This window comes from Primulina eburnea, chromosome 15 (assembly GCF_022965805.1).
Source record: "Primulina eburnea isolate SZY01 chromosome 15, ASM2296580v1, whole genome shotgun sequence".
Classification (NCBI taxonomy): domain Eukaryota; kingdom Viridiplantae; phylum Streptophyta; class Magnoliopsida; order Lamiales; family Gesneriaceae; genus Primulina; species Primulina eburnea.
In genome coordinates, this window is record NC_133115.1 from 34,691,630 (window position 1) to 34,717,646 (window position 26,017).

A 26,017-nucleotide genomic window follows, 5' to 3' on the forward strand; every position below is an offset into this window, starting at 1 on the left:
TCATACAAATTGTACTTTTTTTAAAAAGTATCCACTTTTTTAATAAAAATATCATACAACATATTTTAATAAATATATATATATGTGTGTGTGTATATATATATATATCGAATTTGTTACCTTGCACATCAGGTGTGCATGGTTCTATGAGCACCGTCTACGTGGCGGTGCATGATTGGTCAGTTTTTTTTAAAAAAAACAAAACAAAAAATTTTGTGTGGTTGTGAATGTGCCACGTAGACAGGCGCCCACAGGTGTACAAGGAAGAGGTGTGCAGGGTATCATTGCTATATATATATATATATAATATATATATGCTTCTTTTACTACTATATATATTCTGTTAGAACTCTAAAGTGCACTAAAAGAACGGCATCTTGTTTCTATCTAGTCTCCAGCCACTTGATGACAAAAATAACCAAGGCTTACCAAAATAATCGACACCAACCAAGAGCATCGATACACGTGTCTCCCGTTTAAATTAACATTAACTTTCATTCGGCTGTCGCCAATCTCTCCGTCACAGACATACGTCCGTATAACCAAAATCGTCCATGAAATTCTCTGCAAAGCATATAAATGGACTCCAGCTATTTTCTCTCTCTAAAGATCCCTCGATTCTCTCTCTTCACTCATCTCTGACCGAGATGTCATTGAGACGATCTTTCCTCCCACGAAGAATCATCCATCGGTCCTTCACCCTATCCAAATCTTGCAAAGCATCAAAGTCATCGGAAATCGAATCTATCTGCGATTTGGATAACGGTATCCGACGGGAAGAGGGCAGAAAAGAGGAAGGGATCGGTGGTGATGATGGAAACGACCAGCATCAGCGGGATGGTGGGGCTTGTCGTGAATTGGGTTGTCCGGACTCGGGTACATGGGCGAGTATGTTTCCGGAGCTTCTGGGGGAAATAATACAGAGGGTGGAAGCGAGTGAAGACAAATGGCCGCAGCGCCAAAGCGTCGTCGCATTCGGATGCGTTTGCAAGCGGTGGAGAGAAGCAACGAAAGAAGTGGTGGAAAAGACCTCTGTACATCACCCCGGGAAAATTACCTTCCCTTCCTCCCTAAAAAGGGTCGTTTTTTCCATTCTTTTTCTGCGACATTGATTTGGTTTTTGCTTATACTGTTATAGTTTGTATCTGTGACCCGAGTAGTCATGGATTTACGAACATTCGACATGGTAAATTAGTGGGAAATCGACATCTATCATCAGGATTGGCTGATTTCTCTTAAAAGAGTTGTGTTATAATTTAAAATCGGATTACATATGTTGATCACGTCGTTAGTGGTTTCGTTGCGTCATTCAAATCCGATGGACAAAATTTCCATTGCTTTTTTGTGCTGAAAATTTCTCGAATTTTGTTTTGGGTGTTCTTAGTAAAATTTTTGCATTACTGCAGCCAGGGCCGCGAGATTCTCCGCTTCAGTGTATTATAAAACGGGACAAGAAGAATGCAACATTTTACCTTTATCTGGCCCTCTCACCATGTAAGTAGGATTGCTTTTTTGAAGATAACCTGCATAGTGATTTGAGTTGTTGATAAATTGTTTATTAACCAGCAGTTTAACTATGAATTCTGAGTGAACATAGCTTTCGACTGACTTTCAAGATAAGGGAATCTTCGTGATTTTTTCGAATTATTCTTGATTAATCAAATAGGGCCATCATTTTTAAAAATTGTGAAGTCAACTCCGCTTAGATTGATAGATATACCTATCCTCTGTACCTATCTCTGATTTATTGGTCAACCATTCAAGTTCTTTGACGTAGTACAACGAAATCGATCACCATTCAAGTTCCCATAGTCAATAAATGTTGAAGTAAATTTGTAAGATAAGATTACTATGTTTGTGATTTTTCAAAATTTTGTCATGACATACAGATTGCAGAATATCTAAATACTCACTATGTCCATTTCTTTGGTGGGTTCTTTGGAATTTAAGAATATCTAAATACTCACTATGTCCATTTCTTTGGTGGGTTCTTTGGAATTTATTTATCAATCATTCTTATCGGTATCACTGATTCTTGATGGTTGGCCCTGGCTTAGCAAGTTTCCAATGCTGGTATCACATTAAAGGAGAACGACAATTGGATTGCGTAAGGCGCAATCCAACCTTTATCAAGGTGCAGAAACATGCCCTAAGTGAATAGAATCGAATTCTGAATATCACTAGCTTTTAGATATCTATATAGAAGGTTGTTTCAATGCTTATTGCACTAAATTAATAAAACTCTTGATAGCAGTAAATTGACTGTTCAAGTCAAAGGTCTATAGACTAGAGATTCATGCCTCTTTTTTTAATCTATTTATTGTTGTTGATTTTTTGCTGCTTTGCAATTTTTTAAAAGCTGATGTTTTCAGGATTGTATTGTTGCAGCATTTACGGACAAAGGCAAGTTTCTCTTAGCAGCACAACGACAGAGAAATGGTGCCCACAGTGAGTACATTATATCTCTGGATGCTGATGATCTGTCTCAAGGTAGTAAAGCTTATGTTGGAAAATTAAGGTTAGAAATCCCTAACCTGACAGTTCTGAAGCGTTTCACTTTTTCTATGATGTAACTAGGGTGTATGTTGAATGTTTCTGCAATTAAAGGAACAAAATCCACAACTTCTTTTTCATAAAAAAGCTAGCTTGCTTTCATTGACATGATTTCAACCACATGTTTATGAAGTTACATTTAAACAGATGCATCAATATTATTATTGGGTGATCCAACTGACATGAACTCATTCATTAGTTGCTTATCTTAGCTGTGGTGCACACTGCACATAGCTTTAAATTAATACGTGGTAGGCTTAGATACATAAATTTATATGATTAAAAGAGAAGTGAGGACAATGGAATAGGATGAAGAAGAGGCTTTATGTTATGGCTCTTTGTACTGCAAGCCGCATCTTTCTAGGGAATGGGAGCTTTAATCTGTGCGATGACATTTTATACTTAAGAACGAGTCTTATTGGGCCATTCTTGGAGATTGAAGGGGGTTAGCATCAGGCTGGCGAATATTTAATTTCATATAGCTTGAAAATTTCTGAAAAACTATGTTAAAAACTGGCAATGACATATATATAATCAACAAAAATGGCACCCATACCGATGCCATTGCTGATTAATTCTTGGTAGCTTCATATTTGCGTAAATATTTTGTGGTGGTTATAATGTAAATTTAAGAGAAATTAACAAAGGGGAGGCATGGATCCGTTTGATACCTTTCGGGGAGTAATTTTCAATGAAACTGGTTTTGAGAACGAAATCTTTGTGGACCTGAAGTAGTTTTCATTTTCTATTAAACTAGTTTTGAGAACGTAATCTTTGTGGTCCCTGTGTCAGAATGCGTCATAAAATGAAAATACATGGATCACTTGTTATTGTGAAGATGGCACCTCTGCTTTTCCTTTGTTATCTTGTCCATATGTACAAAAAAGCCACTGTTCCTCCTTCCCCTGGCACAGTTGCAGCAAACAACAACAACTTTGTTTTCACCCAAACTGGCTCTCCCTAATTCAATAGGACATTCCTTGACATTATATCAATCCGTCTTAACCATGACAATAACTTTGAGGCTTAAGGGGAGTTAGTTGATAAAACCAGGGATGATGCGGGTTTTGGACTGAGTATTATTGAGACAGACAACTTAGTTAGTTGAATTATATTTGAAATTTTCCAAAAAATGAATGGTGTGGCTTTATAAAGAAGCTGGATAAGGTCGACTTTGTAATTGCATCTATTGTGAAAGAATGCTCAGAAATAGGAGGCATTTTGTGGCCAAGGACAGTGGTTGTACCTAATATCACTTAACGATTTCTATCCGTCTCAAGTCTCACTCTTAAAGTACTTTTGAACTATTCCCTTTTTTCCAATATTTTTCAACTTATCCGTGACATCTCATATATTTGAAGAACCAAAATATTTGTCACAGGTCAGATTTCCTTGGTACAAATTTAACCATCTATGACAGCCAACCACCGCATAGCGGAGCAAAGCCATCAAGTAGCAGAGCTGGCCGCCGTTTTGCAAGCAAGCAGATAAGTCCCCAAGTCCCAGCTGGTAACTTTGAAGTGGGGCATGTGTCATACAAGTTCAATCTCTTGAAATCAAGAGGTCCTAGGAGGATGACGTGCTCCCTTAAATGCTTGTTTTTGGAGAAATCAACTGATAATAATCAAGACGTTACAGCAAAGAAGCCAGAGCCCTATACCCCAGAGCTCACGGTTTTGAAAAACAAATCCCCGCGGTGGCATGAACATTTGGAATGCTGGTGCTTGAATTTCCATGGCAGAGTAACTGTCGCATCGGTCAAGAATTTTCAACTCGTTGCTACTATGGATCAAAGTCAGCCTGGAGGAAAGGGTGATGAGGAGACCGTGCTGCTTCAGTTTGGGAAAGTTGGTGATGACACCTTCTCAATGGATTATAGGCAGCCCCTATCAGCTTTCCAGGCCTTTGCTATTTGTTTGACCAGTTTTGGAACAAAACTGGCGTGCGAGTAATATAAGACTTTTGAGGCTTAACCCGCCAATGAGTTGAAGATTGTTCCTCTCGTGCCCTTGTTTGATTGGTGAAAGTATGCCGTGTACATTAATCTTGTTATGTGGATTGACTGTTACAATATTTGATTTTGAATCAGTGGATCGCTTTGAGTTGACAATAGTAGAATTTACTCTCGGGGCTTCAAAAAAGCCTGTGATGTAAATTTTGCTGATGCAATTATATTGTAAGTTTCATAAAGTGTAAGTTCTATGAATCATATATGAGTAAGTTGTAGATTTTAGAAGGGCAGCAAAACTTGATATATGATATGCTCTTGACGTACAGGTTCAATGTTGATACAAGTTATTCACGACTTCAAGATTTGGAGATCCTTGAATTGTTTGGTTCAAAATAGAGTGAAATGAATAACTGGGTATCCTGACCCGATAGAAACTAAGATCTACAAGGTCTCACGATGATTAAATCAAACGTGAGAAACACCACGACAGGTCAGCCAATTTTTCCATTTAACATATGAAAGCGAACAATACGGTTCATATGTCACGGGACAAAGCAACTTGCACAATTTTATTTCCTACAAAAAATCAAAGTTGATGAACGCAAGGATCGGATGAACCCTTGAACGTGGTACCATTATATTTTTAAAAAGTAATTTTCAATAAGCTCAATTAAACTGGAACCAGAACATCTCCGATGATTCCAAGGTTAGGATAAGTGGAATTGACGAGGAGTAGCGAGCATTAAATGGATCTTCAAATGAGAGGAAAGCATAAGAATTGGAGGGTTCGTGTATTTTAAGCAACAAAATACTCTCACGTATCAAAAGGAAAGCCAAGTCCATTCTCCAGAATTCTGACATATGAGCAAAACCAGTGGCCAAAGGTGAAAACAAGAGAAAAAACAAGTTCATTTACACAACCACTTTCAGAACTCAAACGCTATGAATTCAAAAGATCGACTTTCCTCGTTGCTTATTCTATTTTTTTCCACGCAATTTCACACCAAGAGATTTCTCCAGTTTAGAAATGATCTGCTGGTTAGGAATTGCTTTTCCAGATTCATATTCCTGGATGATTTGGGGCTTCTCATTAATAAGCTGCAATTCGAATGTCATTTTGTATCAGGACCATCTAGGTACGAAAGTGAATCTCTGTGAACACAAATTGCAGAAACTGGAAATAAGGGTTGAAATAACAAACCTGAGCAAGTTGTGACTGTGTCAGTTTCTTATCCATTCGAGCTTGCATGATGGCCTTTTTCAACTCGGAGGGAACCTTGTCATCTGTTATAAAATGAAAGTATGCTAACAACAAACTCAAGCTATATCGCAGACGTGTGGCAATATAAAGTGGAACAATTTGCAGTTAGGAAGGGATGAATAATCATATTTAAGCGTACTGAAATGCTAAGGAGAAACAAACAAACTTAGGGCTCTTGCACATGCTAAAAGCCTAAAATTCACACACTTGACTCAGAGAAGCGAATTTCCAATTATGAAACAAAACTCAAGTATCCAAAAATTGCTAAATAAACAACATGGAAAGACCTATCCAAGAGATGAAAGAGCAAATCATTTTCGGGAATTCAATGCACACTGAGTGATCAAAATCCCATCCCATAATGCTCTCATGTGCCCAAACACATATTTGGGACAGCAAATCCAGGTACTGTTACGGCAAAATCCTTCACACAATAGGGCCATTCTATCCACAACCTCATTGGAGGTTGTATCAAACAAAAGAGACATTAACACATATTTCAACAGTGTTCTGTGCTTTCTGTAACATGGATAGCCGTGATTCACTGGAAAAGTTCTACGGAGAAGTGAGGTCAGACTTAGATGATCTCATATCTGCCAATTTCTACACAGAAATAAAATGTTTCACCCACTTGGGTTGAGTGACAAACACCTCCACAGGCCAACCCATATTGTATACAAATCTTTTGATAAGAAACATGTGTCAACTGTCAAGAGTGTAAAAATATCTTCACAAACAGTCAACTTTCTGCCAAAAAGTATTGTGTAATCTAAACACGTCTAAGCGGGGATCAACAATTTATCCTTTTATAGAGTCCAAATGTGGTAGATGATAAATCACTGAACACAAATGAGAATAGCACTAGAGACAGGATAAGAAAACATATAATTGCGATCCCGATTGTGTAAAACATGGGTAGAAATGTGAGGGCACATATGTTCATAAAATCAATTCAAGGTTAACGTTTCCTTTTCTCTTGAATTCCTATTCCTAGACTAAAAAAGGCCCAATAAGTTAGACCGTCTCGGTCCTTTCTCTTAATTTTGACAAGAGAGGGATAAACACACAAATGGCATTTCTGGAGGAACAATCAAGAAAAGTAAACAACATGATACTTCAATGAATATCTGAGGGAGAATGAAACTTCCGATGTAGATATCTCATGTATTCTAATAAAACTAGTCAACAGAATGTAATAAAAGAGGAAATATCCAACTCACGAGCCAGATTTTCTGTGTCGTCATCAAGCTTCCTGGTGTTCAAAGATGTGCTGCTCGATGCAGCCTTGTTTGTCCCTGCATTTGCTGCAGACAAGCATATAATTGTTAGCATTAAAAGTAGCTTCATCTGTTGAATCCAATTTGTGATGATAGTTTACAAATAACTATGCGCACCAGTGACAGAGAAACAAAAGAACATGATTTTAGACCCAATCAAAATAAATGAGGATTCAAACATTTCACTTTATGCTGCTGGAACAAAACTGCATCCCACGAAAACTTCAAAAACTGTAAGGATAATGGCATGCTATAAAAACTGCCCAAAAGATAAACATTTTTATTCAGCTAAATCTTAAGAGTAAACATTATATATGGTTGTGTACTGCAGCGAAGGTTACACTAATTAAATTTTAAACACAAGGTACAACATAAAAACCACCTGAGAAATTACAAAGCTTTTGCTACCAGCATCTAATTCGAGAGAAATCACTATCTCCCAGGAACTCAGTTTAGTCTTAACCTCCTACCGAATCGCATCTCATGGGCCTAATTTTGTCTCTTCCAGTAACCAGTTCAAATATTTCTGAAGCCACTACTACTAAGAAATAGAAAGGATGCAAGAACTACATAACCAACTTACAAAATGACCAATCGTTACTCGTCAAAATGATCGGAAAACTAACAAAACCTCCCCAAGAAAGAAAAGGAAACATAAAAAATACTGAGCAGATGTAAATTGAAGATCATAGTCATAACCGCATAAAGAGAAAGGAGTTTCCACAAACTCGGTTGTCAAAGAGTGATTCTCCCAAAACAAGGATTGAGGCGTATCGCCAACGAAGAAAACACATACAAAATAATTCACCCAAAAGATTAGAGAAACTACACAAGATTAAAGAAAGATGATAATAATAACAATAAAAACCTAGCTCACGCACGTATAAATGATTTAATCAGTTCCTTTCATCCAAACCTTTTCTTATGGTTTCGATATCAGCGCCGGCACGTCGGGCGGCGTTCACAGCTTTCTCATCCTTACGCGCGGCGGCGGTGGGTGCCTTCTTGCGGATAACAACCGGTTCCCAGTCTTGAGAGATTCCTGCCATTGTACAGTGATTTCTTCTTGTGGAAAATATCTTCTGCGTTTGTGAGCTGCTAACTCAGTAGAAGGAATGAGCCTGGATAAGTCCAACACGTCTTGATGACAGGTGAATATTCTAATTTAATTTATAAAAAATATATATTATAATTTTTAACTTAAATATAAATCAACTAATTTAATTTATAAAAATATATATTATAATTTTTAACTTAAATATAAATCAAATTAATTCATATGATTAAATAGATAAATCCGTAAAATCATGTAAATGTATATTGACTTTATCATCTCTGTATTTGACTTTCTCTTGGCAATAAAACTTTTATTTTTGGTTTTTAAGAAAATAAAATCATACAAATGACTAAAAAAATTAAATAAAGAAATAAATTTAAAATTACATAGAATGTGTTACAATAAGTTATTGTAAAGAAAAATCAATCAAAGTAAAATTGGGTTTTCTATATTATTTTTTGAAGTAATTATTATTTTTAATTTTGTTCACATCGCTTTTGATCTGTTTCATTATTTATTTATAGTTGCATTATTAATATTATTTGTCTATATTTTACTAGGGGTTGAATACGGTGTGGTTTTGTGATTTTTTTAAAAAAAATCCAAACTGAATTGCTATATGCTGTCAGTTAGTATTTTAGAAAAATAATCGATATAAATATCTATCATTTGATGTTCATGAGTTATCCCGACACGTACAATGGCTATCCATATGAACTTAGACTTGAAAACCCAGATGCCAAGTGATTGTATTTATCTCGAGCTAATGACAATGCTACGTTAACTTTTCTCCGACTGGGGATCGACAACTTTCACTCTTTTATAGAGAGATTCCGGTGAAGAATGCCAAATACCTTATACCTGATAGATATGGGCAATTTGGGCTTTGTGACTTGTGAGGATAGCCAATGTGTGGCCTGGTCAGCCCCCAATGGGCTATTGTGTGGGAGAAAGACTTGTGCACCTCAAAAGATAACATCTTGTAAAGATGTGAAGTACTACAAAATTGAAGGGGTTGACCATTCCTTGGGCAAGTACGCTAGAGGAACTGGGCCCATCACGAAACAGGCGGATTGGCGGAAAAATGTACAACGGATTGCCAGTGTTCGGGCTTTTTCTTTAAACAGGCGGAGCCTAGGTGCTGGGTTGTGTACTATTCAAAGACCCTCACCAAGGTGGACAACGCGCCACATGTAGGCTTTTATAAAAATCAAAGAAGGAAGAAAATAAAAGTTGTCAAGTTATTATTAAATTAAAAGATCATATATCAACAAATAACGAGTAAAAAGTAATTACAGTATATGAGTGAATAAAATATCAGTCGATCTAATTTATTTAAAACATGATTATTTTTTTAAAAAAAGTCTAAAATTTCGGTTAATTGTGTTACTGACCGAATTAATCGATTTTTTTGATTTGGTTTGTTAGGTTTTCGTAGAAAAGTTCGGTCGGTTCGAATTGTCGAAAAAAAGTTCGATTAATTCGATTTTAGAAAATTCGGTTCGATTTTAACTGAACTTATTACTGTCTAACACATGATGGAACCATCCCTAAGTACTTATGAATTCTTACTCCTTCCCTGCGCAGATAAATTTGTATGTTCACGAAGATTGATGTGGCCTATCCGATCGATTTATGAAAATTTATACTTTTATGTTAAAAGTATTAATTTTAATTTTAAAAGTTTTATTTTTTATTTATTCTTTTACCAATCCATTTCCATCGTTAAATATATTAACTACTTTCAACAATTTTTTAAATATATAAAAACATTTATTAAACAAGTGTAAAACTACTGAAAAATTATTTCGAAAATTACACGTGATGAACTCAATCACGTGTGTCTCTTCCAATAGTTAAATGAACAAGTAAAGGTGATTTAATAAGCCACGCCTGTAATAATTGCACTAACTTATCAATATTTCAAAGTCGAAGTCTTGCCACGCTTTGTATTTAAAGTCCACGATAATACACAAGTCCACGGTTCAGTCTCGTTTTAAGCTTTTATTTTTACTTGAAAGTCAAATTCGAATGCAATATCAATTGTATTTGGTCATTTTCACATTCAACAAGGATAATAATATTTCTCTATGTTTTTTTTTTTTTTTTTTATAATAAGCATTACGTCTAATGTTTGACTATATGATAATTTTGAATTTTCATGGGAAGAAAATTTTTATAATTTTTTATGGTTTTTTCAAAGATCGGAAATTTGATTTTATTCTGTTAAGAAAATCTCATTTGTTAATTTTGTGGGACCGTCTCACATGTTAATTTGTGAGACCGATCTTCTATTCAATCGACACATAAAAATGTATTATGTTATATACCAATTTAAAAACTATTTTGAGATCGTCTAACATGTCAATTTTGTGAGACGGATTTCTGATACGACCAAAATCAAAAGAGTATTTTGTAAACTCGTAATTTTATTGATTAAAATCATCTATTATAAGATTAACCAACAAAAAAAAAGAAATTCACCATTCATCCAAACAAAAGGTGAAGGCGAAGAACAGGCAAAACGAGCAATATTATGAGCAACATTATTTGATGATCAACAGACATGAATGCATTCAGAGATCGCAGGTCTCTTCAAGCACTTCCTGATATCCATTGCACAAAGTCCAATACAGCCAAGATCATCTTGTTCGGTAGTGACTGCTTACACTGCCAATAGAGAATCAGATGCTACATGTATATCAGTAAAACCTTTATCGTAGTCCGTAGAGAAGAAGAATTCCTTCTTGGATCACCAGCAATTCACCATGTACTATTGATAAGGGTTGGTTTATCTGTTTACCAAAAACCAACAGCAAACGTCCTTGATTGTCTCGAAATATCCCATCAATACCAAATTTGTGACTCTCCACGTTCACAGCCGCATCCACATTAAGCTCGAATGAGCAATACCTTGGCGGTGTCCATATCTTCACTAAAATCAAAAGAATATTACTTTTATGTCAGATATATTTCTTTTCGTATAAAATATGGACCGATGTACACCCGTGAGAACCTCTTATAAGAGACATACTATTATACCTTTTTTTTTTATTTTTCATCAAAGATATAGACGAAATTATTCGTCAAACGGATATAACTACGTGATTCTACTTCACAACAACATGAGAAGCATCTTGTTGTGGAATATATATTGGCTGATTGAATATTCTTCTTTGAAAAAAACGATATGAACACTGGAAATTATTGGCTTTTTTTGTTTGACTTCTTATAAATTAATTTTATCAATTTAATTATTAAAAGATTATGCATAATACATAGCTCGTTGTTAAAAGGGATTTCTGTCGAGCAGTCGTCCCATATTTTGTTAATATTTCTAGAGAAAAGTATAAATCCACCTTTTCTTAAATACCGACGACTAAAAAATAATGTTGATGCCAAAGAACTCATCGGCTTAGGTTTCATTTGAATGGAATAATTTGATTTGGAAATAAATTATTAGAGTTGCTACGATAATAAGTTTCCAAGGGAAAAAAGGTGTTTTACTTATTATTATTATTATTATTATTATTATTATTATTATTATTATTATTATTATTATTATTATTAACAACTCTATTTGAAATAGTTCAAAATTACTATTGAAAATGCTTCTAGAGTGAATTTATAATATAATTAACATGGATTTTATGAAACTTGTTTTTTTCCCAAATTACATTTGAATAATACGATTTACGAATTAAGAATCTTGACTGCTTTTGATTAAGTACTATATGAAATAAAATATTCCGTTGAAATGGTTTAAGAATATTTCCAAAAGACAAAAAAAACTTTTCATTAAATATTTAATATAAAGATCAACTAAATATTATACATCTCTGGCAAAAATGTCTGTTCATTCGATGTTACAATGGAATATTGTCTACCACCAACGAATGGAATATTGTTTACTACCAACTGATCAAATGGTTCATAGAAATTGTTCGACGCGTTTATCACATGAAAAAAATGTATGAACCGTAAATGATTTTTTAAATCGTTGGATATATAATGTGAATATTATATTTCACTATATGGTTTAATAAATAGAAAAGTTACCACAAACAGTTGTTTTTTAAAAAAGACAAAAATTTGTGTGAAATGATTTCACTGGTTGTATTTTAGGAGACATATGTCTTATTTGGGTGAAAAAGTATTACTTTTTATCCTAAAAGTATTACTTTTTATTGTGAATATTGGTAGGGTCGACCTGTCTCACAGATAAAGATTCGTGAGAACGTCTCAAAAGAGACCTACTCTTAAAAAAACACAAAAACTTCTATGATATCATCTAACATATCAATTTTATGGAACATATCTTTTACTTGATCCAATCCATAAAAATATTATTTTTTATATTAAAAGTATTAATATTCAAACTAAATATAGATCAGATCGACTCGTTCTTAAAACTATTTCACGAAAAACGTACTCTTAAAAAAGACATGAACAAATAAATAATTTGATATGCTTTATTACAAATACTCCGTCAGCTAAAGAAGTATATGTATGATTTAAACTAGCGAGTCGTGACACACGCGATACATGAAATTTATGAAAAAATAGAGAGAAATGTTTTTTTAAGTAAATCCACGTTTAGTTTAGAAAATAAAAGGTATTTTACAAAATACTCGTATAATATTAATAGTAATAGTAGATATTATAAAGTTTTAATCACATACCCCATCACCTGTCTTTAAAAAAGCTCCACTCATGGCAAGTGTCGCGCACAATCGAATACATGCCACTGTCAGCGCCCGAACTGCTGGATTGCACCAAGCTGCAATGGATAATATAAAATATTTTTTCATATATAAATAAAGAATAAGTAACTTTTAGGAGAAGATCTCAATCAACGAACTTTTGTTTAAGATAATTCTGAGTGTTTTCTTATGAAGTTTCAGTTCTTGGATCATTAACAGACGATGTGGTTGATATCGAAAATTTGAGAGAAATGACTTTCGATGGTGGATAAACCAACTCTTCACATCAAAGAGTTTATTGTTAATATACATCTAAATGACGTTTATATCTGCTTTTTTCTCCTTTGCTACAATTTATTAAATGAATTAATTTGGAGGAATTCGTTCAAAGCTCGTGGTGGAGGTCCCTGAATCACGCTTCTTTTTGCCGTGAAAGAATTAAACAAAGGGATGCATGCGGTGGAAATGGCTTGTTTTATACCTACAATCATTATTCTTTAATCGAAGCCTTGTGGTGCTGGGAGCATTTTGTCAAGTATTTGGCGTGCTTTACTTGTAAGTGGCAGCATCTCGGAATCAAATGTGTTATTCATTTACTTTTGAATTTAAATCGTGTTTGTTGTTGTTTTTTATTTCTCACGTCAACTGGATTAAATCATTGAGAGCTGTATATATCAACTTAGACAATCCTTTCATTTGAGCTAACGTTTTGAGGAGTTAAGTCTAAGTCTCCATCTTAAAAATATTACATACAATCCAATAATAAACAACTGACAACAACAACTATTCTTCTACAAACTCAAACTCTTATCTTTACTTTGTTTTCATCAATTATATTTTGTCAATCTGATGAAGGGGTCGAGATGAATGTTTCTCGATCATATTCGTACTTTCCAAATTACTTCCAGTTTTAGTAGAAGTGCATGCAGAAAAAATCAAATGAAGTAAGACAAACAAGTATCTCTCAGCACCTTCTCAGCCATAATTCCAAATCTTTCAAGCACGAGTGTGCCCTTATTCCATATGAAGGTTCAACTGGCCTACAACCCAAAGCAGATCAAGGGGGGAGGAGTCCAGATATATGCAACTCAAAGTTAATATTAACCGATGTGGGACTTCACCCCTCACCAGGAATGAACATCTGGAGGTGGGTTACAAATGACCATTGTGGGAGAACGGGTGGCCTAATATAGGCAGTCCAACAATCGGGAAATCGGGAATTGATACAGTAAACGATGAATTGGATAACTCACAAAAGCTAGCTCAGGGGGAGATTGTCAAGCAAATTGCCACTCAAAGTAATATCTACCATGTGGGACATAACTAATACAAGCCCTTTGCGAACAGCACCATAGCTCACGCCCTCTTCGATCGATTAAATACGTTTTCGTAATATGTCATAATTATAAATATAGCATGATAAATAACACAACAATAATGAAATTAAATAATTCACTTATGGTGGATAACGAAGAAAGTATTACTTTCTTCGTGTATAAAAGATAATGGATTTAAAGTGATCCATTTCATATTAGTTCAAAAATTAAATAATGTTTTAATTGAATTTCAAAAATCGATTCTATCGTTTAATCGATAAATTTTATTTTATTATTTAGAATTTACATGCATCGCGTGTGTCACGACTCGCTAGTTTAAATCATACATATATTTCTTTGGCGACGGAGTATTTGTAATAAAGCATATCATATTAGTTATTTGTTTCTGTCTTTTTTAAGAGTATGTTTTTTTATGAAATAGTTTAAAAACGAGTCGATCTGATCTATATTTAGTTTGAATATTAATATTTTTAACATAAAAATAGTATTTTTATGGATTAGATCAAGTAAAAGATATATTTCCTAAAATTGATATGTTAGATGGTATCATAGAAGTTTTAGTGTTTTTTTAAGAGTATGTCTCTTGTGAGACGGTATCACAAATCTTTATCTGTGAGACGGGTCAACCCTACCGATATTCTCAATAAAAATAATACTTTTAGTATAAAAAATAATACTTATTCTTGGATGACATAAACAAGAGATCCAGTTATTTATCATGCTATGTTTATAATTATATGTTTATAAAAAAAACTGATATAATTTCATGTTATAAAAGATCCATTATTTTAAGACATTGTAAAGTGAAACTAGTGGCCGAAATAAAATTTGTACAAAGAAATATAATATCTAGTTTGTCGTGTATTAATGATAATTTAATTATTGTTTTCCAACGAATGTTTAGAAGTCAAGTGTGTGGTTTTGGTACATCCGTCGTCCAGCGTATCATGCTAAAATCGCTCTCTCGATGAAAAGATATCGAGGCAATTTTCATTTTTCTTGCTTTGTCTATATATAGATCGGCTATTGCCATTTGTTTAGATCACAATACTCACTCTTTGCTAGTCCCCACTCCCCATCTTTCTTCCCCTCCGTTCTCCAAAAATCTCAACGACACCATATTCAGATTTCAGGTACACTGTCATAACTCGCGAACCGCTCACTGTTAACTTTCAATTTATGGCTGTTTTACGACAATGAATCCAAGGGCCATCGTTTTTAAAACGCAATCTTTTGCATGTGAAATGATTTCGGGACTTTTCATGAAGCTTCTGTTTTCTCTCACTTTCTAATCCTTATATGGTTCCTATTTTCTGGGTCCTGATCAGAATTTTATGGGCTTGTTTCATTGATTCAAGGTTGTGATTTTGGACTGAATTTCTTTTTGCAGGGTTATTGAGAATCAAGATTTCAGATAGGGAGTTTAAGGATTAATGGCAAGGAATTTGGAGAAGCTGGCTACAATTGATGCCCAGTTGAGGCTTTTGGTTCCTGGAAAAGTGTCAGAGGATGATAAACTTGTTGAGTATGACGCCTTGCTTTTGGATCGGTTTCTTGATATTCTTCAGGATTTGCATGGAGAGGATCTGAGAGAAACGGTATGAATTACTGTAGTTATTGTCTTGTGGGATTAGAGATATCCTATTTCTGGAGTGCAATGTGTATATGCTAAGATTTTATTGTGAAAAATTCAATCTTGACGTGAGGATTAAAAACTAATGTCGTTGTTTAGTTTGAATTTTGGTACATACAACATACCCAACTTGAGATTCATGTTCTACAAATATTATAATGTTAAAGCAGGGGTAAAAAATTGAGTTCCAAGCTTTTCTAAAAGCACAAGTCTTGATATCCTTTAATATACTAAGTTGCAGCGTAACCAAATCCTCATTCCTGGCACTACCACTGTATTGAACTCTCCTGGAAGAACTTGTTGGTAAAAACTGGATTTTTGCTTTAGTACTTACGTCAATGTAATTGTAATTTGAAACGTGTCTTGTAGAATTGAGTTTCACTTGTATTCAAAGATGCCCATGCGGGTTGATCACAGGATGCTTCCTTTCTTCAACTCCACACTCACCGAGTAAAAGTGACCGATATAGTGCTTGAAGTTTGAACTGAGTAGAAACATAAATCTTTTACATCATTATTTGAATTTTATCAGATGTACGATTTATTTGTTGGTGTTTTTTGATAGATAGAGGAAATTGTATCTTTAATTTCCATAATTACTTTAGGTGCAAGAATGTTATGAACTTTCCGCCGAGTATGAAGGCAAGCACGATCCTAAAAAGTTGGAAGAACTTGGGAATGTATTGACGAGTTTGGATCCCAGAGATTCAATTGTCGTTGCAAAGGCTTTTTCTCATATGCTTAGCCTGGCCAACTTGGCTGAGGCGGTTCAAATTGCTTATCGTCGAAGGAACAAGCTGAAAAAAGGAGACTATACAGATGAGAGCTCGGCGACTACTGAATCGGACATTGAAGAGACTCTCAAAAGACTCGTCGTTGATTTGAAGAAGTCTCCTCAAGAAGTTTTTGATGAATTGAAGAATCAAACTGTGGATCTGGTCTTCACTGCTCACCCCACACAATCTGTTCGAAGATCGTTGCTTCAGAAACATGGAAGGTCAGTTCTCTAATTACTTGTTATGTGTTTTTTAGTCGAATAAATAGCTAAGTTTGGTCTTACTTTTTGCCAAATTGTTCGACTCTTCCCTGCTTGTGTTGACTTTCACTTGGTCAGGATTCGGAATTGCTTAGCTCAGTTGTATGCCAAAGATATTACGCCTGATGATAAACAGGAGCTCGACGAGGCTTTACAGAGGGAGGTATTTTACGTTTCTTTTTGAATCCATATCTATACATTAATATGTGCTGAGTATATTTTCCTTGGATTCTTAACTTGCAAGAACTGATAAAGCCCTTTCATTTGAATTCGTACATTTTTCCTTGATGGACTTAATCTTGTTATGGTTAACCAAATTCCACTCAAGTTAGTACGATTGATTTACTGCATTTCCATCTTAGATTCTGGGGTGATTGATATTGATGAATCTTGAGGAAATGATAATCATTTCGCAAAATTTATTATGTATAATAACGATATGCGGTGCTTTGAGTATTTGGTATAAATAACTGAATTCCCGTATGATCCTCTCTGAACTGATCAACCATTGTCATTGTGTTTGTAGATTTCAAAGATGTAATTTCTGTTGAATTATCCTGGGACATGCCTTACTTATTTTGTTGCCTTTGTTTGTCTCATGTCTGTCCACAGATCCAAGCAGCTTTCCGAACTGATGAAATCCGAAGGATTCCCCCTACTCCCCAAGATGAAATGAGGGCAGGGATGAGTTACTTCCATGAAACAATCTGGAAAGGGGTCCCCAAGTTTCTGCGCCGTGTTGATACAGCACTGAAGAATATAGGAATTAATGAGCGTGTTCCATACAACGCCCCTCTAATCCAATTTTCTTCTTGGATGGGTGGAGACCGTGATGGTATAGTTTTGAATTTCCAAATTATTTAGATCCATTTATATACTCAATGACTAAAAGTTTATGTATTAGGAACTAGAATACATACACTAATGGTATCATTTTTCAGAGTACATTTTTTATATTCTTTATTTTCAAGGATTACAGTGATTGTTTGATAATTTATTGCAGGCAATCCAAGGGTAACGCCTGAGGTAACAAGGGATGTTTGCTTATTGGCCAGGATGATGGCTGCTAACTTGTACTATTCCCAGATAGAGGATTTAATGTTTGAGGTCCGTACGCTGCAAATATGTTTAAAACTTTTGGTCTTTTTTAAGTTGACAATCAATCCGTACGATGCATATGTGGCTCATACTCAAACTTTCTTTGGCTCTTATAGTTGTCAATGTGGCGATGCAATGATGAACTTCGCGTTCGAGCAGATGAACTCCACAGATCTTCAAGGAGAGATGCAAAACATTTCATAGGTAACGAAAAATGCCTTTTCTGTATAGTTTATTCAATATTCTTCTTATTAATTAGAATTGCACCAGAGATAGATAAAGTGGCTTCTGCTAAATTTCTACAACTGCAAATGAACGTGAGATCTTTGTTATGCAATCTGCAGAATTAATGTATTTGTAAGCACTCTTTGATGTGTTCAAATGTATCATTCTCAGAGTTTTGGAAAACAATTCCACCAAACGAGCCTTATCGGGTCATTCTTGGGGATGTGAGGGATAGGCTCTATCAGACACGCGAGCGTTCTCGCCATTTATTATCTCAGGGAATATCTGATATCCCAGAGGAGGCAACCTACACCAATGTAGAGCAGGTATTTTTTGTAATTTCAATGATCATATCATAGCAAGACTCCCACAAACCAGCACTCTTGACGTTATTTATCTACTTATGTTGAATTGTTTGTTTTTACATAGTTTTTGGAGCCCCTTGAGGTGTGCTATAGATCTCTTTGTGCTTGTGGGGACCGACCAATAGCCGATGGGTCCCTTTTAGATTTTCTGAGGCAAGTTTCCACCTTTGGGCTGTCTCTTGTGAGACTTGACATAAGGCAAGAGTCAGACAGACATACAGACGTTTTAGACGCCATTACCAAGCACTTGGATATTGGGTCTTATAAAGAGTGGACTGAAGAACGTAAACAAGAATGGCTCCTGTCTGAACTCAGGGGCAAGCGGCCCCTCTTTGGACACGATCTTCCAAAAACTGAAGAGATTTCTGATGTTTTGAACACGCTCCATGTTTTGGCTGAACTCCCATCTGACTGCTTTGGTGCATACATCATTTCGATGGCTACTGCCCCGTCTGATGTGTTGGCTGTCGAGCTTTTACAGCGTGAGTGCCATGTGAAGCAGCCGTTGAGAGTCGTTCCACTTTTTGAGAGATTAGCTGATCTAGAGGCGGCTCCTGCTGCTGTTTCACGCCTTTTCTCGATTGATTGGTACAAAAACCGGATCAATGGTAAGCAAGAAGTCATGATTGGGTATTCAGACTCTGGAAAAGATGCTGGTAGGCTATCCGCAGCTTGGCAATTGTACAAGGCTCAGGAGGAACTTATAGAAGTTGCGAAAGAATTCGGGGTGAAACTGACGATGTTCCATGGTCGAGGAGGTACCGTTGGACGAGGAGGTGGCCCGACTCATCTTGCTATATTGTCTCAGCCGCCAGACACCATACATGGATCTCTCCGTGTTACAGTTCAAGGAGAAGTTATTGAGCAGTCGTTTGGGGAGGAGCACTTGTGCTTCAGAACACTTCAACGTTTTACTGCTGCTACACTAGAACATGGAATGCGTCCCCCGGTTGCCCCCAAACCCGAATGGCGTGCGCTTTTGGACGAAATCACTGTTGTTGCCACCGAGGAGTATCGGTCAATCGTCTTCAAAGAACCACGATTTGTTGAATATTTCCGCCTTGTAATAACTACCATATATTGATTATTGAATAATATTTATTCCTGGTCTAGTATTAATTTGACTGAAAGTATTCATGCAAAAAACGTTTCAGGCCACACCGGAATTGGAGTATGGTCGAATGAACATTGGGAGTCGTCCATCCAAGCGTAAACCCAGTGGAGGCATTGAATCTCTAAGAGCCATCCCATGGATCTTCGCGTGGACACAGACCAGATTTCATCTCCCTGTTTGGCTAGGTGTTGGAGCAGCATTCAAGTATGCCTTGCAGAAGGATGTTGAAAACCTGAAAATGCTGCGGGAAATGTATAACAAGTGGCCTTTCTTTAGAGTCACAATCGATCTCATGGAAATGGTTTTCGCCAAGGGCGACCCGGGTATTGCTGCATTGTTTGACAAACTCCTCGTTTCAGAAGATTTGTGGTCATTCGGTGAGAGTTTGAGGGCCAACTACGAGGAGACGAAGACTCTTCTTCTCCAGGTAATTGCTTCTTTTCTATCTAAGGTTTCGTCAAAAATGGAACTTATATACGGTGAAACAAACCATCTTCTTTTCACAGATTGCTGGACACAAGGATCTCTTAGAAGGTGACCCATACTTGAAGCAACGACTCCGATTACGTGACTCGTACATTACCACATTAAACGTGTGCCAAGCTTACACTCTGAGAAGAATTCGGGACCCAAACTACCATGTGGAGCTGAGGCCCCATATCTCGAGAGAGTATATGGAATCCAAATCGGCTAATGACCTCTTGAAGTTGAATCCAACGAGCGAATATGGCCCCGGACTGGAAGACACTCTCATTTTGACCATGAAGGGTATCGCTGCAGGACTGCAGAACACTGGTTAACTTGTCCGAACTCGCATTTTTTCGTTTGAGCCCCACACTTCTCTCCAACCGTTTCACCACAGTGGCTGTGATCTTTGAGTCTTGGAAAATTTGTACACACCTATGCTCTATGATCATACTATAATATAAATCTTGGTCTCGTTGCCTATGCTAAATGCAAGCCCTTTGATCAGATTTTAATAATTTACTGTGTGTAATTTCGACACTCGCTATGGTTTATAATGGTGGATTGGTATCCATTTTATTTAGTTCCAGTTTTCTTTTACGCTTTATCTAATTTTTCATTCTATATTTTCAAAGACTTTTTTAGCTTTTCAAGTTTGGATTTACTTAAAAAAAACTCAAACTCGAGTGCGATGACTTATGAGTTATAACTCATCTGACCAATTTAGAACGATATCTCAAACTCGATAATCCTATATGAAGAAAAAAATATTCAATTTCCTTCCGTTTAACTTAACTATAAAAGTATGATCTAAAGAAATGCTCAAACTTTGATTCAAGTTCATTAACTTGTCTACTTCTTGAATATATTTATTAAAATTTAATAATAAATACATTAAAAAAAACTGACCAGTTATAGAACAAAATATTTGTAATTCTTAGAAAAAAAATTCAAACGTTTTTGAACCCGAATCCAATGATATTGGATCACACTCAAAACACTTACTAGCGGGTTAATTATTAAAAATTATACATAAAAATATAGTCGGATCCAAAATCAAGCGGGTTATGGAAATCAAATGACCCGACTGATTTCAAGGTTCCCATAAAACGAGGCAACAAAGGACAGTGAGAGAAAAGCAAAAGAGAAGGAATCAAAATTGAAAAATCTGAAGAAGAAATTTGCTCACTGAGAAACGGCGAAAGGATATGGCACAGACAACAAGGCAGCGGCGCCCATCGCCGATGGATCTGCATACGACGTCCTCTTCTCGTCCGTACTCGAAGCTCGACAAGCCGGAAAAATCGGGCGGCGAAAAGGGATTCAGGTGGTTTTTGCCTTTAGTGTCGCTTGGGATGCTGCGGTATATGAGCGCCACATCAAACATCCTGCACGATTGCGACGAGGTCTTTAATTACTGGGAGCCACTTCATTTCCTCCTCTACAAGTCTGGCTTTCAAACATGGGAATACAGGTTCTGTAGTTTTTTTTTTGTCTATTAAAGCTCTGATTTTGATGTGTGGTAATATGATGTAAAATTCCACGTTGATGGTTTAGTTATGGAACGAGTGCAAGATATATTGATCAATTCCAGCTGGAAAGTTTTAGTGTCTGATGTCGGCTAGTTGTAGGTGCCTTCTGAAATGTCTAAGAATCTTGAAAATCCAGAAGAAAATGTGGTAGAGAGTTTATAAATGGATACCGCATTGCTTTTGGATCGATGCCTCACTATTTATGCCCCCAATTGGTGCAATTAGTTAGTATTTCCTCTTGAGTTTGTTATTTCTTGTTATTATATGGCCATCATGGCGTTAAACTTGAATAATACATCAGCCTCACTTGACCAGCCGTGTCATTTATATGCGAGTGGAACATGCATGCAAAGAGTTAACATTGTTTGCATGTTCTTTTTTTGAGCTAACATTGTTTGCACGTTCTATGTACCCTAACAGTTGGTATTCAGTAATATTTGCTATACTGGCCTCGAGTTAAAAGTTTAGCTCCAGATTCTTGGGGTGCTATATAGTGCTTGCTTATGTAGTAATATTTGCTAAACTGGACTTGGGTTGAAGTATTAGCTCCAGATTCTTCGGGAGCTATATAGTACTCGTGAGGGATCTTTCTGATATAATTGTTGCTGATTCTTAAAATACTGTTGTCAAATATTAATATCGGATGTCTGTCTACTGCAGCTCCCAGTTTGCACTACGGTCCTATTTGTATATAGTTTTCCACAACTTAATTGGTTGGCCTGCTTCGCTGTGGTTTGGTGAAGAAAAAGTAAGAGCATGTTTGTCTTTGACAGTTCATTCTTCAGCTGAAAAAAATTCAATTTTCTCAACTACAAAATTCATTGTGCTAAATAAGTAATTAAAATTTCAGGTTAGAGTCTTCTATGCTATTAGGATTTTTCTCGGTCTGCTCTCTGTTATTGCAGATGCTGCCCTCGTTGTAGCCCTTTCCCGGAAGTATGGGAAACGTCTGGCTTCATACACACTTGCAATGCTATGCTTAGCCAGTGGCTGTTTCTTCGCAAGCACTAGTAAGTAGATCTTTTGTAATTTGTGCTTTTAATACACTAGAGACTGCTGTTGACAATTGTTCATGCCCCTTTATAAATAGGAGTTGTGGGTCCGTGTGGTTTGGATTAGGAGTCACTCTTACTTAGAGTTTAGATATGCATGCAATTATGGGGGGTCTCATAGTATTCCCTTTTAATCTTTGAAATTTGTTGCTTGGACTTCATATGCAGGTTTCCTGCCAAGTTCGTTCTCTATGTATGCCATGTCTCTATCATCAGCACTTTTTCTTTTTGAGAAGCCAACAGCTGCTGTTGCTATTGCTGCGGGTGGAGTTATTCTTGGCTGGCCATTCTCTATCTTGGCCTTTCTTCCAGTTACAATTTATTCTCTCTATAGAAGGCTTAATTATGCATTTGCATCCGGTTTAGTGACTTCAGTTACTCTTTTGGTGAGTTAATTATCAACCACTGGAGCATCTGAATTTTGGGATTTTTTGCTGTCTACCTGCATCAAATGTGGCACTTATCCAATACTTATGGTTTTATTTATTTATTTATTTATTTTTCAAATTTTGTATGATCGCATATTGTGTAACACATATTTCAACAATGTCACAGGCATTATCTCTGTTGGCCGACCACTTCTACTACAAAAAGTGGACCTCTTCCGTTCTCAATCTGTTAATATATAACGTCATAGGTGGTGGGGAGAGTCATTTGTATGGTACTGAGGGGTCAACATTTTACCTGAGGAATGGTTTTAACAACTTTAACTTATGTTTCATTCTTGCTTTGCTTTTCATTGCAATTCTTCCCATTGCAAAGAAGAAGTATGCTCCAGAGTTGCTGGTGATCATCTCACCTATCTATATTTGGCTAGCTTTCATGTCTTTACAGCCACACAAGGAGGAAAGGTAAGATTTATTCTCCTCCTCCCTCCCTCCCAGAGTCCTGACGATCGAGTTTCAAACTTTTTATCAACATATAGCCTTTTATAAGGTTCACATGCCAATGCTAACACCTATTGATCACTTTTTAAAATTCATAAACGGTGATTAAATAAATGCAGTGTTGGACTCCACATGTCTTCAATTGTAGATGCAAACATCATCATTTATATTTTTTAGGTATTTAGAAAATGTTAGATAAATTTTTCTGTTGCCAATATATCTTTTCTGAAGTTTTTGTCATGACAAACGGTCTTTTTGAAGTTTTTATTTGATTCAATTTGGTAGGCATATAATTTTTTGAAAAGTTTCTGGACCAACCCAGATATGAGAATCGTGCATCTGGTTTCTCAGTGTAATCAAACTTGAAAAAAAGTCTTAAATCTCAAATGCCAGTGATAAGCTCTTGGAAATCTTCTGATTTACTCTGTACTCGTAAAAAAGAGAGATATATTACTAAGTCGAAATTAACATGTAGATGAAAATGGCTGCTAATTCGGTTATTATCTTCTGATGTTACAGATTCCTTTATCCTATATACCCGCTTATTTGTGTTGCTGCTTCAGCTGTCATTGAGAGTTTCCCCGATTTTTTCCATGATAAGTACAATCCCGATGATAATTCTCTACTTGTTATGGTAACTTACATACTCGTACACAAATCTCTGGTAGATTCAATAGATAGATGCTGCTTAGAACTTACTTTGTCTTTGTCTCTGCAGATTGCAAAGACCCTTCGCCCTCTGGTTCTTGGACTCATTTTATGTTTCTCCCATTCTAGGACATTTTCCATTATTAATGGTTATTCAGCTCCCTTGGAGATCTATAAGCATTTGGAACACCATGATAATGCAGGGGAAGGTAAGAAGCAGTTATGTGCATAATTCTTTAATGCTGATCATAAATGGTGATTTATTATCTAATATCATATTATTCTGTCTACTAGGATCAGTTTGAACAGATTTTGAAAGTGATAATGTAGTTCATTAATTATGTGTGCTAAGAGAGATGAAATGAACTTTTATGGGTCAACTCTCCTGCAGTTTCATTTTCTTTTGTCAACTTTATATTTATTTTATTGTCAAGGTTTGGGTTCATATTTTTTCCCAATGTATGCGTTGGTAATTCATCCATGTGATGATGTCCTGTCACCTACTTTCAAGGATCATCGAAATAAATTTGATTTGTGTGTTCAAGGTACCAAATTTTTTTGAGCTCTTGAGTCTTCTGACATGATGTGTGTCCATTGAGTTGAACGTGAGTATCGGATCATGAATAAGAAAAAGGCGACTTCTCAACCTTGTGTTTAGAGAGTTAAAAGTTCTAGAATGTGCCATACAGTTCCAGATCCGGTGTGTGTATATATTGTACTGGGATTGGCTGATCCTAAAATGATGAATTTTATGATCCACACCCATTTCTTGCTTATATGTGCTTTTAAGGTTCTGTCCTCTGTGTTGGAAGCGAGTGGCATCGATTCCCATCTTCTTTTCTTGTTCCTGATTACGTGGGAGAGGTTCGATGGATTGATGATGGGTTCAGAGGTCTTCTCCCCTTTCCATTCAACTCCACATTGGGTGGAACATCTGCAGCTCCACCATATTTCAACAACAAGAACCAGGCATCGCATCAACAATATGTAATTCAGTTCTACCTAATTGATTTTTAACTGTTTTTTCATTGTTCATTTTGCTTCATATTCATTTGACTCGTGATGATTTTCTTTCCTCGCTCGTTCTACCGATATTCTTGCAGCTCCAAGATTTAGATAAATGCACCTTCCTCGTGGAACTACAGCTCCAAAGACCTCATGTTTATCGAGGGAGTGACTTGAATACATGGGAGGTAAAAGTCTGTCTCCTGTCTCTCTCTGTCTCTCTCTCAAAACACTTGCCAATCTTCTTGAACTTCATCTGCAGGTGGTGGCAGCATTACCTTATCTAGATCGGGAATTGTCACCTGCCAAGTACCGGTCATTCTTTGTTCCCTACCTTTGGCAGCAGAAAAATGTTTTTGGTCTGTACAAACTCCTCAAGAGAATACCAAAATCATAGCGTGGTCCAGCCTCTTTGCAGGTATATGTGATTTTGTGTCGATGTTGCCACAATGCCATTGAAGCAGTTGAGAGTCATTGGGCACTTTGCGAGTCAAGAGATGTGCTTGGTCAAAACTTTAACAGATGAGCATATTTGTGTCCGATTTAGAATTACGGGATTTAATGTACGACGTTGTCAGAGTTACAGGATTAGATTTGGCGACACTCCTAGTATGAAACTAAATTTGAAAGAATCCTCATCCTCGTCCTATGAAACTGAAAAAGCAAGCAGGCTTACTGTTACCCGTCTATCAATTATTATTATTATTACTATTATTATTATCATTATTATTATTAATCAGTAAATCAAAAGGCATATTACTCAAAAATGATGATACAAATACACTGGGTATTTCACATTCCTCGTAATCCAAATATGAC

The 26,017-nt window shown here is 36.0% G+C and overlaps 4 protein-coding genes across 6 annotated transcripts; 3 read left to right on the plus strand and 1 right to left on the minus strand.

Annotated features, from left to right (window-relative positions):
* Positions 1-527: 527 nt before the first annotated feature.
* LOC140814488 (tubby-like F-box protein 7) lies at positions 528-4,829 on the plus strand. 3 transcript variants are annotated; one of them, XM_073173496.1, is made up of 5 exons: positions 528-1,079; positions 1,407-1,494; positions 2,043-2,134; positions 2,373-2,518; positions 3,935-4,829. In XM_073173496.1, the coding sequence occupies exons 1-5, from the start codon at positions 555-557 to the stop codon at positions 4,503-4,505; spliced, it is 1,422 nt and encodes a 473-aa protein (XP_073029597.1). In that variant the 5' UTR covers positions 528-554; the 3' UTR covers positions 4,506-4,829. The 3 variants fall into 3 exon arrangements, with proteins under 3 accessions (XP_073029597.1, XP_073029598.1, XP_073029599.1); XM_073173497.1 differs by having other exon boundaries at positions 2,058-2,134; XM_073173498.1 differs by lacking the exon at positions 2,043-2,134 and having other exon boundaries at positions 531-1,079; positions 2,389-2,518.
* A 449-nt stretch (positions 4,830-5,278) lies between these two features.
* LOC140814489 (multiprotein-bridging factor 1b-like) lies at positions 5,279-8,193 on the minus strand. The gene is made up of 4 exons (XM_073173499.1): positions 7,959-8,193; positions 6,986-7,069; positions 5,706-5,788; positions 5,279-5,602 (listed from the first exon to the last, which is right to left on the minus strand). The coding sequence occupies exons 1-4, from the start codon at positions 8,089-8,091 to the stop codon at positions 5,483-5,485; spliced, it is 420 nt and encodes a 139-aa protein (XP_073029600.1). The 5' UTR covers positions 8,092-8,193; the 3' UTR covers positions 5,279-5,482.
* Positions 8,194-15,088: 6,895 nt separating this feature from the next.
* On the plus strand, positions 15,089-20,657 carry LOC140813620 (phosphoenolpyruvate carboxylase-like). The gene is made up of 11 exons (XM_073172211.1): positions 15,089-15,272; positions 15,530-15,737; positions 16,377-16,768; positions 16,886-16,970; positions 17,420-17,642; positions 17,811-17,914; positions 18,022-18,109; positions 18,302-18,456; positions 18,560-19,558; positions 19,650-20,036; positions 20,116-20,657. The coding sequence occupies exons 2-11, from the start codon at positions 15,573-15,575 to the stop codon at positions 20,407-20,409; spliced, it is 2,892 nt and encodes a 963-aa protein (XP_073028312.1). The 5' UTR covers positions 15,089-15,272; positions 15,530-15,572; the 3' UTR covers positions 20,410-20,657.
* Positions 20,658-21,192: 535 nt separating this feature from the next.
* LOC140813621 (alpha-1,2-mannosyltransferase ALG9) lies at positions 21,193-25,918 on the plus strand. Its single transcript, XM_073172212.1, has 10 exons — positions 21,193-21,548; positions 22,267-22,354; positions 22,457-22,616; positions 22,827-23,044; positions 23,214-23,509; positions 24,065-24,179; positions 24,264-24,402; positions 24,984-25,180; positions 25,297-25,386; positions 25,461-25,918. The coding sequence occupies exons 1-10, from the start codon at positions 21,283-21,285 to the stop codon at positions 25,593-25,595; spliced, it is 1,704 nt and encodes a 567-aa protein (XP_073028313.1). The 5' UTR covers positions 21,193-21,282; the 3' UTR covers positions 25,596-25,918.
* The last annotated feature ends 99 nt before the right edge of the window (positions 25,919-26,017 follow it).